Source organism: Alosa sapidissima, chromosome 21, assembly GCF_018492685.1.
Source record: "Alosa sapidissima isolate fAloSap1 chromosome 21, fAloSap1.pri, whole genome shotgun sequence".
Lineage (NCBI taxonomy): Eukaryota > Metazoa > Chordata > Actinopteri > Clupeiformes > Clupeidae > Alosa > Alosa sapidissima.
This window is the reverse complement of record NC_055977.1, coordinates 1,201,582-1,222,284: the sequence shown is the minus strand read 5'-3', so window position 1 is coordinate 1,222,284 and position 20,703 is coordinate 1,201,582. Positions and strand designations below refer to the sequence as shown.

At 43.2% G+C, this 20,703-nt stretch overlaps 2 protein-coding genes across 3 annotated transcripts; both read left to right on the top strand.

Moving 5' to 3' along the window:
- Positions 1-393: 393 nt before the first annotated feature.
- On the top strand, positions 394-3,830 carry LOC121695139 (fatty acid-binding protein, adipocyte-like). Its single transcript, XM_042075671.1, has 4 exons — positions 394-613; positions 975-1,150; positions 1,681-1,782; positions 3,587-3,830. Exons 1-4 carry the CDS (start codon positions 409-411, stop codon positions 3,635-3,637), a joined length of 534 nt encoding a protein of 177 aa, XP_041931605.1. The 5' UTR covers positions 394-408; the 3' UTR covers positions 3,638-3,830.
- Positions 3,831-9,590: 5,760 nt separating this feature from the next.
- Positions 9,591-12,001, top strand: LOC121695143 (fatty acid-binding protein, adipocyte-like). Of its 2 annotated transcripts, XM_042075676.1 has the most exons (4): positions 9,600-9,811; positions 10,074-10,249; positions 10,421-10,522; positions 11,647-12,001. In XM_042075676.1, exons 1-4 carry the CDS (start codon positions 9,739-9,741, stop codon positions 11,698-11,700), a joined length of 405 nt encoding a protein of 134 aa, XP_041931610.1. In that variant the 5' UTR covers positions 9,600-9,738; the 3' UTR covers positions 11,701-12,001. The 2 variants fall into 2 exon arrangements, with proteins under 2 accessions (XP_041931612.1, XP_041931610.1); XM_042075678.1 differs by lacking the exon at positions 11,647-12,001 and having other exon boundaries at positions 9,591-9,811; positions 10,380-10,518.
- Positions 12,002-20,703: the final 8,702 nt, after the last annotated feature.

The following is a 20,703-nucleotide window of genomic DNA, read 5'->3' as shown; positions in this document are numbered from 1 at the left end:
CAGTGAGGTGAAGCACACACTAATCCCGGCGCAGTGAGCTGCCTGCATCAACAGCGGCGCTCGGGGAGCAGTGAGGGGTTAGGTGCCTTGCTCAAGGGCACTTCAGCCGTGCCTACTGGTCGGGGTTCGAACCAGCAACCCTCCGGTTACAGGGCCGAAGTGCTAACCAGTAGTCCACGGCTGCCCCTATATGTTACTGTGAGACGTGATATGTAAAGTTGCATGAACAGTGACTGTGAAACCGACTTTGTGGATAATCCACTAATTAACTAACTTGCTCACTATAGCATTGCGTTGCGGTCAGCGCAGCCATTATGACAGGAGAACTGAGCTGAACCAACAGACGGGTTGACCTCTTGCCCTAATCCTCATGTTTGAACAGCAGGGAATATCAGACAGTGCTGAGTGATGTCACAAGCTGTGATTGGTTGTCTGGCTGCACAGCTGTCTAAGAGTTACCACACGCCAAGACTTCACCTGAACGTGGACTTTCAGACACACCACCCCAGAGACCAGACCAGACCAGACGCTGCAGCTATCATGGCCGAGAAGTTTGTTGGGACCTGGAAGATAGTGGAGAGTGAAAATTTTGATGAGTACCTCAAGGAACTGGGTATGAAACGGTTCATTTTGATGAGTACCTCAAGGAACTGGGTATGAAAGGGTTCATTTTGATGAGTACCTCAAGGCACTGGGTATGAAAGGGTTCATTTTGGGGTTACATTCATTGGATGTCTGTGTATGTTTAAACTTGTTTGGTGATCAATCTTAAGGATTGAGTAATGTGTGTCTTAATGAGTGTGTCATGTGTGTGTGTGTCTTAAGGACTGAGTAATGTGTGTGTGTCATGTGTGTTGTTTGTGTGTGAACTGTTTCGATGATTAATCTTAAGGAGTGTGTCATGTGTGTTGTTTGTGTGTGAACTGTTTCGGTGATTAATCTTAAGGATTGTGTGTCATGTCTGGTGTTTGCAGGCGTGGGCTTCGCTCTCCGCCAGATTGCGAGCCGAGCCAAGCCAAGCCAGATCGTGACTCTGGACACTGATGGAACCATCACCATGAAGACGTTAACCACTTTCAAAAACACAGAGATTAAGTTCAAGTTGAACGAAGAGTTCGAGCAGATCACTGGTGATGACAGAAAGACTAAGGTGAGTGAGGCTTAATGGTGCTATGTGCAAAAACAGGCATTGAAAATGCTGGAAAAAAGAAGCTAGAAATAGTTGTTATTTGCTTTTGCCTTATATTCTTCGTTTTGACCAGATTTCCTCTGAAGTTAGCACACAGACCGGCTAGCGGCCTGCTCTCTTGCAATACCACGGGAGTTAACTTGCAATACCACTGGAGTAATACCACTGAAGTTAACTTGTAAAACCACTGACCAGCTAGAGCCATTACACTACACTTAGCATTTTTTTTATATTTATATATAATTATTTTTTATTGTGTGAAGTTATTAGGGTCAGCACGTTACAAATGAAGATACCATTCAAACTATACTTAGAGGGAAAATAAAAGCAAATTTTAAATTACATTACTCTCTAAACACGTTCATTAAAAAAAGAGAGAGAAAACTCCAAAAACACACATACACATAGCACCATTAAGGGTTTAAAGGCATTTAGAGATATTTTACCTGTGGGTAGTTGATCGGTTACCTTCTATGTGTGTGCATTTGCAGAACGTAGTGACCCTGGACAATGGTGTAATGATTCAGAAGCAGACCTGGGATGACAAGGAGACGACCATTGAGAGAGAGTTGGTGGGCGACAAGTTCATTGTGGTAAGGATTGAAACACCACACATTTTATATTTAAAGCTGCAGTTGGCAATTTTTTTTTTATTATATTTACTGATACCGACACTATGCTCCGACAGAACAACATAAATCAGCTGGTTTTAGAAAAAAACCTGCACTTCTACTTCCACCTAGAGCCTGTTATTTGTTTTGCAAAAATCCACAGCTCCCGGTTCTTTTGGTCCAATCAGAACAGGGCTGTGTGAGATCTGACTGTTAACCAGTGCAGTCTGGTGCGCACTGACGAGCACAAACTTGATGAGAGGGTGCTTGGTGGTAGTGGGGGAGGGGCATGAGAGTTGTAAACATTCAAAATTTTGGCTAGGTCTCCTCAATCTGTCAGATTTGCTAACTGCAGCTTTAAAGGAACCACCAACTTCTTTGGCAAATTAGTTTATTTGCCATTTACCCTAGAGTTGGATAAGATAATACATTCCCTTCTTTTCTCTGTGTGTGTAATAACTGACACTTTTATCCTCACTCCTCAGTTAGCCTATAGCTAGCCTAGGCCTATTGCTAAAAGGCTAACTGGTGTAAGCCCCTTCCAGTGGAGTATGCTAAGCTAGGCAAACTGGTGTAATCCGCTTCCAGTGAATTATGCTAAGCTAGGCTAACGGTGTCAGACTGGGTTATTGCACACACACACAGTGAATTATGCTAAGCTAGGCTAACAGTGTCAGACTGGGTTATTGGACACACACACAGTGAAGAGAAGGGAATCAGAGATGCACCGATTGCAATTTTCTGGGCCTATTCCGATTTTTCCTAGAGTTTGACCTGCCGATTTTAGACGATTCTGATTTCAATTTTTCTAACCACTTTACAGCACACACAAATATTTATTTTCTATCCTTTTTAAAATAGAACATTTTAACATAGAAATTGAATCAACTTTTCAGTAATGGAATGGCTGTAAAGAAAAACAGACAGATTATTTTCCAAGTCTAACTTCAGCTGCACTATCAAACTATACAGCAGGCCTAATGCTTCGCAGTGTGGGACATTCACACACTACTAAATGCACTGTGTCATGGAGCAACCATTTTCTTTTCACATCCATGCTGCCATGGAACATATTCTCACATGCATATGCATTTATGGGAGGGTGAGGGAAAAGTGGGAGTATCACGCAAACACAGCGGGAGAAGTGCTAATTAGGTGCTGTCACTACTATTAAACGTCTTCAGCCCATGTAATGTCTGTGTGAATGAATAATATATCTTAAATAAATAAATGTTCTTCATTAAAATACAGGGTGCATAAGTATTCATACCCCTATGTTAATTCCCATAGAAGCAGCAGGCAGATTATTATTTTTAAAGGCTAGTTATTTCATGGATCCAGGGTACTATACATCCTGATAAAGTTCCCTTGGCCTTTGGAATTGAAATAACCCCACATCATCACATACCCTTCAACATACCTAGAGATTGGGATGGTTTTATTTCAGTTAGACTAATAGTTGGTTTTATTTGCATTGAGAGATGATCTTATGGAAAGTACCCCATGCCAATCGTGAGATATGGTAACGGGTATGTGATGAATGATGTGTTCAGGTCTTGATGTACTGCTTTGGATCTTGCGCATTATATTAGATTTACAATTTAGTGGTTGTCTAGGCAACACAAAGCATATAGATTTTGACGGTTATTTCTTCACGTTCTACTGCTATTACTACGCCATCTTTAAATATTGTACCCTAAAACATGCTCCTGTTACCTCTACGCTATCTTTAAATATTGTACCCTAAAACATGCTCCTGTTACCTTCTTTGTCTGCCTGTCCATAGAGATGCAAGGCGGGAGATGTGGTGTCGGTGAGGACGTACGCGAGGGCCTAAGTCTCTGGAGGCCTGTGGGATGTGAAGACAACAGAAGACTCTCAGATCAGAGTCATATTTTCCTCTGGATAACTGAAACAGCACTTGTGGCATTTGAATGTGTGTGAGTGTGTGTGTGTGTATGTGCGTGTGCGTGCGTGCGTGGTTCAATTACTGCAGTGTATCAATCCAGAATAAAAGTGAAATTGTCTTACACTGATTCAATTATTTTTTATTTTATTATTCAAGTAACAAGTTTGTTTGGGTATTTGTCACACAAATGGACACAAAACTGGAAAATGTATGTTTGATTTAATTGCATAATCTACGAAATCACAGTCAAACATAAGTTTGAATATGTTACTGCAAGTAAGTTTATCAGATTGTATCTTAGCCAGGGCCGTAGTCACCATAGACATTGGCCTATGTATTTCAATGACACACGTCTTCTGCTAATATGCACGGACGAGCCTACCACTTACTTATGTCGTTTAGCACTCGCCCAAGACCAACAACAACAACCCACCACATGAGTCTGTCTGTGTACACTGTCTTTCACTCTTGTCTTTTCACACACACACACACACAAGGTGCACTATTTCAAACAGGTTTTTTTCTCAGGGCACCAGCATTAGGATGTGTACAGGTCACGGAGAGGCATTCTGGAAAAATAGTATCATTGTGTCAGCATTGAAAAAAGCAAAGAAGTGAGTGTGAGTGCTTTAAAGTGCATAAGGCAATAGATTAGTGTGAGTGCTTTAATATAGTAGTGTGAGTGCTTTAATAGAGTAGTGTGTGTGCTTTAATAGAGTAGTGTGAGTGCTTTAAAGTGCATCAGGCAATAGAGTAGTGTGAGTGCTTTAATATAGTAGTGTGAGTGCTTTAATATAGTAGTGTGAGTGCTTTAATAGAGTAGTGTGAGTGCTTTAATAGAGTAGTGTGAGTGCTTTAATATAGTAGTGTGAGTGCTTTAATAGAGTAGTGTGAGTGTGAGTGCTTTAATATAGTAGTGTGAGTGTTTTAATAGAGTAGTGAGTGCTTTAATATAGTAGTGTGAGTGCTTTAATAGAGTAGTGTGAGTGCTTTAATAGAGTAGTGTGAGTGCTTTAAAGTGCATAAGGCAATATAGTAGTGTGAGTGTTTTAATAGAGTAGTGAGTGCTTTAATATAGTAGTGTGAGTGCTTTAATAGAGTAGTGTGAGTGCTTTAAAGTGCATAAGGCAATATAGTAGTGTGAGTGCTTTAATAGAGTAGTGTGAGTGCTTTAATATAGTAGTGTGATAGAGTAGTGTGAGTGCTTTAATATAGTAGTGTGAGTGCTTTAAAGTGCATAAGGCAATATAGTAGTGTGAGTGCTTTAATAGAGTAGTGTGAGTGCTTTAAAGTGCATAAGGCAATATAGTAGTGTGAGTGCTTTAATAGAGTAGTGTGAGTGCTTTAATATAGTAGTGTGAGTGCTTTAATATAGTAGTGTGAGTGCTTTAATAGAGTAGTGTGAGTGCTTTAATATAGTAGTGTGAGTGCTTTAAAGTGCATAAGGCAATATAGTAGTGTGAGTGCTTTAATAGAGTAGTGTGAGTGCTTTAAAGTGCATAAGGCAATATAGTAGTGTGAGTGCTTTAATAGAGTAGTGTGAGTGCTTTAATATAGTAGTGTGAGTGCTTTAATATAGTAGTGTGAGTGCTTTAATAGAGTAGTGTGAGTGCTTTAATATAGTAGTGTGAGTGCTTTAATATAGTAGTGTGAGTGCTTTAAAGTGCATAAGGCAATATAGTAGTGTGAGTGCTTTAATAGAGTAGTGTGAGTGCTTTAAAGTGCATAAGGCAATATAGTAGTGTGAGTGCTTTAATAGAGTAGTGTGAGTGCTTTAATATAGTAGTGTGAGTGCTTTAATAGAGTAGTGTGAGTGCTTTAATAGAGTAGTGTGAGTGCTTTAATATAGTAGTGTGAGTGCTTTAATAGAGTAGTGTGAGTGCTTTAAAGTGCATAAGGCAATATAGTAGTGTGAGTGCTTTAATATAGTAGTGTGAGTGCTTTAATATAGTAGTGTGAGTGCTTTAATATAGTAGTGTGAGTGCTTTAATATAGTAGTGTGAGTGCTTTAATAGAGTAGTGTGAGTGCTTTAATATAGTAGTGTGAGTGCTTTAATAGAGTAGTGTGAGTGCTTTAATATAGTAGTGTGAGTGCTTTAAAGTGCATAAGGCAATATAGTAGTGTGAGTGCTTTAAAGTGCATCAGGCAATATAGTAGTGTGAGTGCTTTAATATAGTAGTGTGAGTGCTTTAATAGAGTAGTGTGAGTGCTTTAATATAGTAGTGTGAGTGCTTTAAAGTGCATAAGGCAATATAGTAGTGTGAGTGCTTTAATATAGTAGTGTGAGTGCTTTAATAGAGTAGTGTGAGTGCTTTAACAGAGTAGTGTGAGTGCTTTAATATAGTAGTGTGAGTGCTTTAAAGTGCATCAGGTTATAGAGCATCACAGTATAAGGTATCACAGTAAAATTCCATTTGCAGTAGTATATTGTCCAATAACATGTCTTATTGATTTAGAACACTGCAACCACGCTACACCCACCAATCTTTCTGTTAGGAAAAACAGAACTTAGTGCTTGTGAAACCTCTTGTAAAAAAATCCGGGAAGTAAAGAAACTATGATAGTTAGGTGGCAAACTTGTGTAAAAGCAGTGGTGGGACACTACATATTGATACATTAATACATACTGTACATGCATGTGTCTCACTGCAAGACACAAGTGATGAGATGAAAGCTTGAGTGAGATCATACGGAGTGTGTTGTCCATACAGGAGTCACTACACTTATCAGCAGGGGCGCTGCTAGAAAATTTGGGCCCTATGACAGACAATAGTTCTGGGGCCCCCGAGTATTATCAGGCGTCAGTGCTGCCCCCCCCCCCCCCCCCCCCAACAGCCCCCCTGCTTATCTGCCCCCCCCAGCAGCGCCCCTGCTTATCTGCCCCCCCCAGCAGCGCCCCTGCTTATCTGCCCCCCCCCCCCCCCCCAGCAGCGCCCCTGCTTATCTGCCCCCCAGCAGCGCCCCTTAAAATGTATTTTATTTGTAGGTTTGCATGGTTCAGCAGATGGGGGGGGGGGGGGGGTGGGGGCGGGGCACCTTGGTGAGGACGGGAACAGGAAAGACATCCCACAGGACCCTCATGTGAACAGGAGTGAAGGACCCTCATATGAACAGGAGTGAAGGACCCTCATATGAACAGGAGTGAAGGGTACTTCATGTGAACAGGAGTGAAGGACCCTCATATGAACAGGAGTGAAGGGTACTTCATGTGAACAGGAGTGAAGGACCCTCATATGAACAGGAGTGAAGGACCCTCATATGAACAGGAGTGAAGGGTACTTCATGTGAACAGGAGTGAAGGGTACTTCATGTCCTCATTCATCCAAAGACAATAGAAACGGGTAACATCGCATCATCTTGGTATTGATATTGACAGCAATATTTCATAATATGCTTTCCCCAAATGACCAAGGTTTAAACTGTACATTTGCATCTGCAGATAACCAGAAAAAACCCTCCATTGAAAGCAAATGCGTTCAGGAAAGGGTCACTAGTTTGTCTTTCAGATCAGGCAGACCTTTATCCAGGTGGGCCAACTCGGCGCAAAACAGATCATGTGACCCATCGCTGACATACTGACAGACAGTTGTCTCTTACAGAGCTCTCTCACACAGCTTGTTCAAAGTCCTTTTGCAGTGGTGAGACCGTACCACATCCCACACTATACCACATACCGCACTACAGAGCCGGACAGTAACGGAGTACATTTACTTGAGTACAGTTTTGAGGGATCTGTACTTTACTCGAGTATCATTTTTGAGGAGTACTCATGACTTTACTCAAGTACATTTGAGAGGCAAATATTGTACTCTTTACTCCACTACATTTCTATCCATAGCCGTGAGTACCTGTTACTTCTTCTAAAAAAAAAAGGAAAAAGCAAAAATCTCGGAAACCCTCAATTTGTTGTTTCCCTCTCAAACGTGATTGGATTGTGCAGGCGCCACTGATTGGGACAGCCAGCAATCACCTTCAGCTTTCCGCCAAAGTCAACTCCATGGTCAGATTTAGATAAGAGATGAAACCATGGACGAAACAATGGATGAAGACGCAGCAGGTCCATCCCGGGAATGTGCCAACCTGTGGCCCCACCTTTCCAGACTATTTAAATTTTCTGAACAAGTTAATGATAGTTTTCGCTTCAAGTGTTTCAATTACAAAATAGTATTTTCATTTGAAATACTGCCCATCCCTGGCAACATGGTAAAAAGATGAAAATGACTTGATTTTACTTCCAATTCATTTTACATTCTCCAAGGTATTAACATTAACATTTTTCATAACTCCATGTAGGACGTTTCTGTACATAAATGTAAGCACTGTGGCAGTAGTAATGCAATATTTAGAAAATGTACCCTTGTACTCTTGATACTCAAGTACTTTAAAAACTTCAGTACTTTTACTTAAGTAGACATCTGACTGTTGTACTTTTACTTGTACTGTACTTGAGTAAAATTGAGCAAAGGGTATCTGTACTTTTACTCAAGTAATGAAGCTGTGTACTCTGTCCGCCTCTGCCGCACTAGAAACTTTGGGGGTCAGTGACCCTGCAGCACTCAGGTTTGATTCCAACCTGCGGTCATTTCACAGGTTCGATTCTGGCTTGTTCAAAGTCCTTTTGCAGTGGTGAGACCGTACCACCGTACCGTATCATTTCAACGGTTTTGTTCTTGGTTGTGTTTATCGTACATCAAATCCCATGTAGCCTAGGTCTACATACACAGACATAAAAGGCATGTTTTTTGTTGATTGGCAGCAAAAATAGAGTTTACATTATTACCTAGCAATTGGCACGCAACCACAGACCCAGACCCCACTTAGTAGTTACACGCGCCTGTCCTAGTTGCTCTGTAGGCAATATAGAAGGGACAGCAGCAGGGAGAGGAGTCCAAAGCCAGTACGTGTGTCTGCGTCAAACAGTGCATCAGGGCCAATATAGGTAAGAAACTACAGGAAATGTTTCAACATTGTATTCACCACAGGCATTACGCATTTTGGGTCGTGTGGTGGGTGCTTCGTCTCCCCCTAGTGCTTCTCCGCGGAAAAAACGAATATGCAACTTTCTGGTCGCGGTCCGAACACATCCGGATGTAACTCAGCGTAAGTATCCAATCGTGCCTCGGAAATGTAGTCAGATTGTAGTTTCTAAGAAGACTGCAAAACGGACTCCGACTTGGCTTTGTTGCTGTTGAAATTGTAAGTAGCCTACCCTTGGGTGAACTTCGTTTTGGTAATGTGGTTTGATAGTCTCTTGAACAATGTGTTTGCTCGACCGTTTTATTGTATTGTTAATATTTTTTTATTGTGTGTGTATTGTTAATATTATGAGTGACAATGCACCATATAGTCTAAGTTCAACAGCAGACAATTAGCAGCATAACTTTATAATTTAAAATGTATATATATAGCCTATTTATTTATTTATTGTTTTTTTTTTGGGGGGGGGGGGTCCTGGATTTTCACATCAAATGTGGCAACCCTAGTCCCTTACTCCTCCACTGTACTGTCCTATCGTCATAAAGGTTAAAGCCCATCAAACAATTGTCTACTTCCAGTGAATTATGCTAAGCTAGGCTAACGGTGTCAGACTGGGTTATTGCACACATGCAGAGAAGAAAAGGGTATGTATCCTCTTTATCTATCTTTGGAGTTGAGAGCAAATGATCTAATTTCCCAAAAGAGTTGTTCTGTTCCTTCAACTCTCCATCGGCCTTCTGGCACAAGGCTGCTCTGTCCTCTCACCCAGTCTGCTGCCTGTGGTCAGCGCAGACCTTGAGAAAAGGATGCTGACTTGCTGACTCATTAGAGAGGAGTTGAACTCTTCCCTATTTCTCCACATATTTTAACCACAGAGAATGGTGAGCAGCGTGATGTCATGTTCTAGGCTCTGATTGGCTGTCACCGTTGAGCCCTGGTCACAGAGCTGCTTGAAAAGCAGCCAGTCTGAGAGACGCCAAGACTTCACCTGAACGTGGACTTTCAGACGCACCACCCCAGAGACCAGACCAGACCAGACGCTGCAGCTATCATGGCCGAGAAGTTTGTTGGGACCTGGAAGATGGTGGAGAGTGAACATTTTGATGAGTACCTCAAGGCACTGGGTATGAAACGGTTCATTTTGATGAGTACCTCAAGGAACTGGGTATGAAACGGTTCATTTTGATGAGTACCTCAAGGAACTGGGTATGAAACGGTTCATTTTTGGGGTTACATTCATTGGATATCTGTGTGCGTTTAAACTAGTTTGGTGATCAATCTTAAGGATTGAGTAATGTGTGTGTCTTAAGGACTGAATCATGTGTGTGTCTTAATGAGTGTGTCGTGTGTGTGTCTTAATGAGTGTGTCGTGTGTGTGGTTTGCAGGCGTCGGCTTTGCCCTGCGGCAGGTAGCCAGCAGAGCCAAACCGAGCTTGACCATCACCATGGATACTGATGGAACCATCACCATGAAGACTCAAAGCACTTTCAAAAACACAGAGGTCAAGTTCAAACTGAACGAAGAGTTCGACGAGACCACCGGTGATGACCGAAAGACCAAAGTGAGTGAGCGATGATTAAGGCTGGAGGGTTTCCTACAGTGTGTGTGTACGCGTCGCAGAACGTAACGAGATTCCTACAGTGTGTGTGTACGCGTTGCAGATTCCTACAGTGTGTGTGTATGCGTTGCAGAACGTAACGTGATTCCTACAGTGTGTGTGTACGCGTTGCAGAACGTCATGGCGCTGGACAAGGGCACGCTGGTCCAGACGCAGACGTGGGACGGCAAGGAGACGACCATCGAACGGGAGGTGGGGGATGGCAAGCTGATTGCGGTAAGGAGTGAGACACTGTCATCTTTGTATCTAAGCAACGGGCTTTATGGGCTTTATGTGTGTTGAGGATGTATTTATTTCTATTTATGCCACCTGTGGTGTGTGTGGTGTGTGTTGTGGGTATTTATGTGACCGTCTGTGGTGTGTGCGTCTGTGTGTGTCTATGTGTGTGTGTGGTGTGTGTTGTGTGTATTTATGTGCCGTCTGTGATGTGTGTTGAGATGAATGTCCTGCTTCTGCTATTGATGACGGCATAATGAATCCATTTGCAGTAAATTCAGGTGGAGCCAAAGTCCCAGTGGTGAGACCGTACCACATACCACACAGTGCAACCATGGAAAACTGCAGCCAATCAAAACATTACTTCAATGGCTAGCTGTATAATTTGCAGCCAATCAAAACATTACTTCAATGGCTGGCTGTATAATTTGCAGCCAATCAAAACATTACTTCAATGGCTGGCTGTATAATTTGATTGGCGGCTAAACTCAAATATCAACAGTTTATATAATAATAACTCTCTCTCTCTTCCTCTCCCCCTCTCTTTTCCCAGACTCCTCTAAATGCCCTCCGCTAGAAAATATGTAACATTTGTTATTTATTCTGTCCCATTAGGATCCATCTATTCACCCTGGGGCCCACACTCTGACTGAGTGTAGAGATAAAGAACTAAATGACTGAGTGTAGAGATTAAGATCTAAATGGCTGAGTGTAGAGATTAAGAACTAAATGACTGAGTGTAGAGATTAAGAACTAAATGACTGAGTGTAGAGATGGTTTAAAGAACTAAATAGTGTAGAGATTAAGATCTAAATGGCTGAGTGTAGAGATTAAGAACTAAATAACTGAGTGTAGAGATTAAGAACTAAATGACTGAGTGTAGAGATTAAGAACTAAATGACTGGGTGTAGAGATGGTTTAAAGAACTAAATAGTGTAGAGATTAAGATCTAAATGGCTGAGTGTAGAGATTAAGAACTAAATAACTGAGTGTAGAGATTAAGAACTAAATGACTGGGTGTAGAGATGGTTTAAAGAACTAAATAGTGTAGAGATTAAGAACTAAGATTAAGAAGAGTGTAGAGATGGTTTAAAGTCTCATGCCTTCCTTCTTTCTCTCCATAGAAATGTAAGATGGGGGGGGTGGTGGCGGTGAGAACGTACGTGAAGGAGGCGTGAGGAGGATATCACAGCGGATGTCAGCGGACGCTTGTGATGTCTTACGGAGTGTGTTGGGCAGCTTCTGACGTCTGCGGGATCTGAAGAACAGAGAGCCAGGAGAGACGGAGAGTTTTGCTCATTGACCTCTGTGGATCACTGAAACAGCACAATGAAGTGTGTGTGTGTGTGTTGGGTTGGGGGGTTATTCCACTGTGTATCAATGGTCAGAATAAAGGTCAAATTGTATTATGGGCCCCAAACTGTAACACAAATGTAGGTTTGATTTACTAAAATAAATGAAATAAAAGGCCTTCACTCCTTTAGTCTCTGGATGTCAGTGAGGAGAACACTACAGTGTTCTAGAATCAGGCCAGCGCTACAGTGTTCTAGCATGAGTCCAACGCTACAGTGTTCTAGAATGAGGCCAGGTACAGTGTTCTAGAATGAGGCCAGCTACAGTGTTCTAGAATGAGGCCAACGCTACAGTGTTCTAGAATGATTCCAATGCTACAGTATTAATGTTTTTCATGTGACGTATTCTAGGTTCTATAGTTTTGTTTACATCCACCAGGTAGACAAGGGACAAGTTGAACCCATTGAACATCGTTCAGCTGCCTCTCAGTAGGCTACATCTCTGTATTTCAGCAATGTCAACATTTCAGGCATCAATAAAGGTGATGATGAAATGTTATCCCATTGTTCAATATTTGATAGCCTGTCACAGGAACGTTATTTCGCTAAAATCGCCCTGATTTGGTGCATTGATCTGTATCGATAACGTTAGGGGAGAACCTGCATGTAGCCTATGGTAGCCTAACTTTTTTTCTCTCTTCAAAACTCGGTTTACACGAAGACGATAGACTTTCTTAGAAGCTGTAAAATTTGGCCAGAAAGGAACATGTCTTTCCTCTGAAAGTTGACACAAAATCAAACAATATTTCATCATTTAACTTGAACTGAACAGCGACAGGTTTTGGTAGGCATGTAGACTCAGCAGACGTTAAAACGGTAGCCATAGCCAGCGTTAGTCAGCATCATGTAACATTAATGTCGTTAAAGTCATGAATTCTGTAACATATTATAACATATAACAGCGATGACTCATTCGAAGACGATCTGCATGGATATATAACCACCCAGAAAAACTCAGAATGTGAGTGATGAAGTTCATTAATTGTAGGCTATGAAACTTTTTTACTAGTTCATTGCAGCATCGGCTATATTAGGCTGTTATGCTAGCTCAGCCTTTAAATATGCTGTTATTTTAGTCATGTGGACTTGATTAAACGGGTAAAGATAATTCATAAACTGCTTATTTCTTACATGACTGAAGCAGTAGCCTAGGTTCAACAGTGGTGTTTGAGGTTGCTGTGTTAAGTTCAGCTCAAAAATCAGTTTATTTTGACATACGGGAGTTAGCCTAACGGAGCTGTAGGCTATAGCACATAAGCCTATTCTGTTTTCATTTATTTTGTGATAATCAAATGACACTCATGATAACTTGAAATAGAAGGACAGAAGATAGGTGATTGATGTCCACAAGCACGAATTTCACGAGACAAATTAGAACAAACTGTTCCGGTAAAAATAATCTTGCCATGTTTAAAATGCTGCACTTTTCCCCTTCATAGCCTATCTCTGGCAATTCATTTTTGGATGACTGTAGATACAGTAGTTGTATTTTAGCCTACGTCTTCGTAGACAGTAGGTTACACCATTAGGCCATCTTGAGAATAAAAGACTTCACAGCTGCTAACGATCATCTTCCACAACCACGAGGATAGGTAGGCTAAACAGTTGTTCGTCGCCTTTTTGCTTCTTATTGTAAAACAAACTGTTAGGGCCTACACAAGTGGTCGGCATCCCGGTCAATATTTGATATTAAAAATTTCAATTTTGAAGCTATTTGTAACCATGTGTAGCCTATGCAACCCGACTGTTGTAGGCTTGCCTACCACTCTCTGCAGTGCCTTGCCTACCATTCTTGCCTACCACTCTAGTTGTAAACAAACGGTCACATTACATTATGACGTAGGTGCAAAACCTTAATATAGAGTACCGAAGCCATGACGTAGCGTTGTCAAGGCAGCAATTTCACTAGATCTAAACAAATCAATCTAACCATAGTAATCACCATAGCGGTGGCTTTCTTAATCTATTTCAATAATTTGACAATGTTTCTAAAACGTTAGTAAGTATATATTTTTTTTACACTATAGGAATCACATACTACAACATATATTCATACCAACACGATCTAATTCGTGACCACAGAGTTTTATTTTAGCATGGGTTTCCTCCGTAAAAGAGACCTGCATGTAACTTCACAGCATCCGGTTAAAATCCTTAAATTCACGGACGTGTCTTGGCTTTATTTTTTTGGCATAAAACGTCACTCTTAACAGCCGGCAGTCATTGAGAAGACATGAGATATTCACTGGAATTTTGTTTCTTTCTATTACACCTGCCAGGGAATCCGTGTTATGTGGCTAAGCTGCTGCCTAGCAGGTAAAACATGTTTAAATGGCTATAGCCTACATTAAAAGCAATTTATTAGCTATAAATGATGCCACGTGTCTACATTCAATGCTATTTAAGCCACTTCGAAAGTTTGTTTAGATCCAGTGATTCTGCTGACATGGAAACTAAACGTCACACTTCGGTACTCTATTGTGTTGTGTTGAGAAGCCAGAGGCCAACGCTACAGTGATAGTGTGTTGTGGTGAGAAGCCAGAGTAGATAGATAGATAGATAGATAGATAGATACTTTATTGATCCCCAAGGTATCTATCTATCTATCTACTCTGGCTTCTCACCACAACATAATAGAGTAATAGTGCGTTGAGGTGAGAAGCCAGAGGCCAACGCTACAGTAATAGTGTGTTGTGGTGAGTCTCAAGTTGACATCATGCTGACCAATGGCTGCTCCTGTTCTATCGCTCGGGTCTGTTTTGATCCATCATGGTCATGATCCATTAGGGAGCGCAGTGGCTGTTGGATAACAGCATCATCCTCACTGTGTCCAGAGCTACAGGGGACATAGGTCAGAGGTTATCCAGACCCAGCGTCCAGTGATGGGTCACTGGGTAAAAGTCAGAGGGACATCTGCAAAATAAATACAACTTCCCAAAAGATTCCTTCCTTCAAGCATCACCATGATGAACACCTACACCAGTGTTCATCGTGGTGATGTGGGTAAACAAATGAATAAAAATCACCCATTTTACTTTGTAAAGCTACTTTGTCAGATGTAATATCCTGGAGCCAAACATCAGCATGCTCCAAACAGGTAGCCTGCAGACTTCACAAATGTAATGCCAAACATCAGCCTGCTCCAAACAGGTAGCCTGCAGACTTCACAAACATCAGCCTGCTCCAAACAGGTAGCCTGCAGACTTCACAAACATCAGCCTGCTCCAAACAGGTAGCCTGCAGACTTCACAAATGTAATGCCAAACATCAGCCTGCTCCAAACAGGTAGCCTGCAGACTTCACAAATGTAATGCCAAACATCAGCCTGCTCCAAACAGGTAGCCTGCAGACTTCACAAATGTAATGCCAAACATTAGCCTGCTCCAAACAGGTAGCCTGCAGGCACGTTGAGTCTCTCAGCATGGAGCTCCGCACATCTGTTGGCTTGAACCCTTAAATGGGTCATGGGTCACGACATGAACAAAGCCAGAGCAGTTAAGAACCACTGATGTCATGGTAACCACCTTGGGGATCAATAAAGATCTATCTACCAGGAGCAACAGGGATATTATGGGCTGTAGAGCAAAAGTTAAATAGCTTCATAATAGATAACGGCTACACACACACACACACACACACAAGCCAAATAAGACAAACACCCAAACTAATACTGCATGAAGATGAATGTAGCGGTGAGTGATGGATCAACACGCCTGTTGCTGCCACTAGGCCCTCTGACCAGGGGATCCATATCACAGCAAAAAAACACAAGGAAGCCTCCCACAATAGCTTTATATACAACACTGTTTTGTCCTTCAGAGATCGGAGAAATATGTAGTAACATAGCCTGTCTATTGTCAAAATACATCAGCTTGCAATTTGTTGGTGTTTAGAAGCCAACTCTGTAGCCTTTTAGCTTGAGATAGATAGAAAGATACATACTTTACTGACCCCAATTAAAATTTAGGATATCTGCCAAAAATGAGACAAAGCTCCATGATGCTCCCAGTAAAGTGGCTTTAGGTCACCTGGGACTGGCCCCAGACCAGAGTTAGATGATGTGGGATTCAACGCACTGGAGTTCCCTCTCAGAAGCAACAGACCCACCTTATGACTTATGAGGGTATATGTGTGTGTGTGTGTGTGTGTGTGTGGGGGGGGGGGGGGGTTGGGGGCACATTCTGCCTAATTCCATTCTAACCCTAGCCTGTTTACCTCTTTATAGGCCCATTACACACCTCACGGTAGTTAAAAATACATTCCCAGCATCCTTTCAGGGTTGGGCTGCCGGTTGAATGCAACGCTAAGGAATGTACCCCCCTACCCCAATCCCCACCCTCCCACTATGCTACCCTTCCGGATGCTCTCCCAGGAGTGTTTTAAAGTGTGTGTGTGTGTGTGTGTGTGAGGGGAGTTTAAGCAAAGGTTAAGGGCACCTCCCAGTAGATTCCAGACTGGGCTGTTGTGACAGCCCTGCTGAAAAAAACAGCTAGAAACCAGCTTATGCTGGTAGCTGGTTTTAGCTGGTCTTTGCTGGTTTTCTTCTAGCTCTTGCTGGTCTTTGCTGGTGTAGCTGGTTGGGCCACCAGCTGGTTATGCTGGCGTGACCATCTGAGGAAGCTGGTCATGCTGGTGTGACCAGCCTGTTTTGTGGGATACAGCTGGTGCAAGATGGTCATGCTGGTGACCAGTCTGCCAAGCTTGACATTGTTGGTGAAAGATGGTCATGCTGGTTTGACCAACATAAGCTGGCACGGCCAGTTAAACCAGCAGTGTAGACCAGCAACACCAGCTAAAATGACCAGCTTGAGGTGGTACGACAAGCAAAACCAGCTGAATTACCATCGTTAGGTAGGTAAACCAGCTGAAGGTATGTTTTCGCAAGAGATTTGCTGGTCTAGCTGGTCAACCATCATGGGGTGGTCAAACAAGCTGGTCAACAAGCTGGTCAACCAGCAAACCACCTTTAGCTGGTCAGGCTGTTTGTTTCCAGCAGGGAGGGCTAATGCAGAGAGGTATTTGCTCATGCAGTAATGTATCAAGCAGCAGATGTTTAAGCTTCGTCATGCTTCAGGTGATACACAACTCATGCATTAGCTTAGTATGTGAGCACACGCATTGTGTGATAAACATGCATTAGCTTAGCATATAAACAGACGCGCTGTGTGATAAACATGCATTAGCTTAGCATATAAAGACACGCACTGTGTGATAAACATGCATTAGCTTAGTATGTGAGCACACGCACTGTGTGATAAACATGCATTAGCTTAGCATATAAACAGACACGCTGTGTGATAAACATGCATTAGCTTAGCATATAAAGACACGCACTGTGTGATAAACATGTATTAGCTTAGTATGTGAGCACACGCACTGTGTGATAAACATGCATTAGCTTAGTATGTGAGCACACGCATTGTGTGATAAACATGCATTAGCTTAGCATATAAAGACACGCACTGTGTGATAAACATGCATTAGCTTAGCATTAAAACACGCACTGTGTGATAAACATGCATTAGCTTAGCATGTGAGCACACGCACTGTGTGATAAACATGCATTAGCTTAGTATGTGAGCACACGCACTGTGTGATAAACATGCATTAGCTTAGCATATAAAGACACGCACTGTGTGATAAACATGCATTAGCTTAGTATGTGAGCACACGCACTGTGTGATAAACATGCATTAGCTTAGTATGTGAGCACACGCATTGTGTGATAAACATGCATTAGCTTAGCATATAAAGACACGCACTGTGTGATAAACATGCATTAGCTTAGCATTAAAACACGCACTGTGTGATAAACATGCATTAGCTTAGCATGTGAGCACACGCACTGTGTGATAAACATGCATTAGCTTAGCATGTGAGCACACACACTGTGTGATAAACATGCATTAGCTTAGCATATAAACACACGCACTGTGTGATAAACATGCATTAGCTTAGCATATCAACAGATGCGCTGTGTGATAAACATGCATTAGCTTAGCATATCAACAGATGCGCTGTGTGATAAACATGCATTAGCTTAGCATATAAACAGATGCGCTGTGTGACGGGTGTATGAGGAGGTCTGCTGGATTGTGAGACTCGTCTCAGTTGCATTTGTGCAGCGATTGGGAAAAGTAGAGCAGAGTGTTGATGGCTTGGAATGCACTGAAGTTGTTGTCATGGAGACAGGCCCTGTTGTGAGGCTGGGGTCCACTGCCTATAGAGGGTTAGTGGGGACACGGTGGTTGCTAGGCGCCAGAACTGTCAGAACTGGCCCCAGCGGAACACCAGAGGTGGATGGTTGCCAAGCAGCAGCTCGCTTTATTGAACACCAAATCCACTTAATCAGGGGGCGCTCTCTGTGTGTGTGTGTGTGTGAATACAGCAGCACGTCTCTGGATGGTCAAAAAGCACTGTGTACACACTGTTCCCAAGTAATACTTCAACTCCAGAACTTCTTTAGAACATCTTCAGAACATCTTTAGAACATCTTTAGAACTTCTTCAGAACATAAACAACATTGTAGCACATTCCTCTGGTGATTTGGAATCAGATTTGCTGCTTCTCTGACTTCAGCAGCTTAGCCACTGCCCCCCCTACACACACACAAAGAGTAGGTCTCCTGATGCACACACACTCAAAGACACACTCACACTCACACAGTGATGTCTCCTCTCTTTAGCAGCCTTCATCCTCTGTCTCAGACAAGGCATGTGATCTGTAATCTGTGGCAGGGGTGCTCTGTGTCTGTGTGTGTGTGTGTGCGTATGTGTGAGTGTGTGTGTGTGTGTGTGTGTGTGTGTGTGCGTATGTGTGTGTGTGTGTGTGTGCGTGTGTGTGTGTGTATGTGAGTGTGTGTGTGCGTGTGCGTGTGTGTGTATGTGAGTGTGTATGTGTGTGTGCGTGTGTGTGTGTATGTGCGTGTGTGTGTGTGCGTATGTGTGTGCGTATGTGCGTGTGTGTGTGTGTGTGTGTGTGCATGCGTGCACATGTGTGTGTGTGTGTGGATTCCACAGTGGGGTCTCTCTCCCTATGAAGCTGTGAATTCTTTGCTCTTTGCCCTCTGGGTAATGCAGTGAGACTGGACTCCCAGTAGATGTGCTGTATGTCTGTGTGTGTGTGTATGTATATGTATGTGTATGTGTGTGTATGTGTGTGTGTGTGTGTGCGAGTGGGTAATGCAGTGAGACTGGACTCCCAGTAGATGTGCTGTATGTCTGTGTGTGTGTGTGTGTGTGTGTGTATGTGTGTGTGTGTGTATGTGTGTGTGTGTGTGTGTGCGTGGGTGGGTAATGCAGTGAGACTGAACTCCCAGCAGATGTGCTGTGTGTGTGTGTGTATGAGTGAGCCGAGCAGTCTGTTCAGAACACACACTTCATTCTCTCTCTCCCTTTCTCACACACAAACACACACACTCCACTCTCTCTCACACACGCTTGTTCTCGCCTCTTCTTCACCGTAGAACATGTTTGTCTTGCATTCAGACACAACACCCTCGGAGTGTCCGTGTGTGTGCGCGTGAGTATGCGTGCGTGTGTGTGTGCGTGCGTGTGTGTGTGCGTGTGTATCCAGTTCACAGGACACACACACACACACACACACCAGCCTGCAACACACACACCACCCACGCCAGCCTGCAACACACACACACACACACACCAGCCTGCAACACACACACACACACACACACACCAGCCTGCAACACACACACACACACATCACCCACACCAGCCTGCAACACACACACACACACACCACCCACGCCAGCCTGCAACACACACACACCAGCCTGCAACACACACACACACACACACACACACACACATCACCCACACCAGCCTGAAACACACACACACACACCACCCACGCCAGCCTGCAACACACACACACACACACATCACCCACACCAGCCTGCAACACACACACACAAACGCTACTCACACCAGCCTGCAACACACACACACACACCACCCATGCCAGCCTGCAACACACACACACACACACATCACCCACACCAGCCTGCAACACACACACACACACACAAACACTATTCACACCAGCCTGCAACACACACACACACACACACACACACCACCCATGCCAGCCTGCAACACACACACACACACATCACCCACACCAGCCTGCAACACACACGCACACACATCACCCACACCAGCCTGCAACACACACGCACACACACACACACACACACACACATCACCCACACCAGCCTGCAGCACACACACACACACACACACACACCATCCACACCAGCCTGCAACACACACACAAACACTACTGACACCAGCCTGCAACACGCACACGCACACCACCCACACACCATGTGCCATGAGAACTCTCGTCTGCTGCACTGTCAGCCTCTACACTCAATATGACCTTGAACTGACCTAAACTGACCCATCTCCTTCACACGGGGTGGGGGGGGGGGGGGGGTGAATTGACCCATCTCCTTCACAGGGGGGGACGGTCACTCGTCTGACCCATGAATACTGAACCATTTGCATGGCAGCCTCCACCATTGGTATGGGAGTGTGAGTGTGTGTGTTCGTGTGTGTCTGTGTGTGAAATGAATGGGTGAATGTGAGGCATTACTCTGTAAAGCACTTTGAGTGCTCGATGGAGTAGAAACGCGTGATACAAATGCAGTCAAGGTCAGTCAAGGTCAACCAGTCCATTTTACCTTTTACAGGAGAGAACATCAAGCAATCCAGGTCAAGGTCAACCAGTCCATTTGACCTTTTACAGGAGAGAACATCAAGCAATCCAGGTCAAGGTCAACCAGTCCATTTGACCTTTTACAACATG

Excerpts from the sequence above, each read along its gene's own strand:
- LOC121695139 (XM_042075671.1), top strand. The coding sequence starts at position 409 with ATGTCACAAGCTGTGATTGGTTGTCTGGCTGCACAGCTGTCTAAGAGT. Across the intron at positions 614-974 it reads TGAGTACCTCAAGGAACTGG|GCGTGGGCTTCGCTCTCCGC; the intron begins GTATGAAACGGT and ends TGGTGTTTGCAG. Across the intron at positions 1,151-1,680 it reads GTGATGACAGAAAGACTAAG|AACGTAGTGACCCTGGACAA; the intron begins GTGAGTGAGGCT and ends GTGCATTTGCAG.
- LOC121695143 (XM_042075676.1), top strand. The coding sequence starts at position 9,739 with ATGGCCGAGAAGTTTGTTGGGACCTGGAAGATGGTGGAGAGTGAACAT. Across the intron at positions 9,812-10,073 it reads TGAGTACCTCAAGGCACTGG|GCGTCGGCTTTGCCCTGCGG; the intron begins GTATGAAACGGT and ends TGTGGTTTGCAG. Across the intron at positions 10,523-11,646 it reads GGGATGGCAAGCTGATTGCG|AAATGTAAGATGGGGGGGGT; the intron begins GTAAGGAGTGAG and ends TTCTCTCCATAG.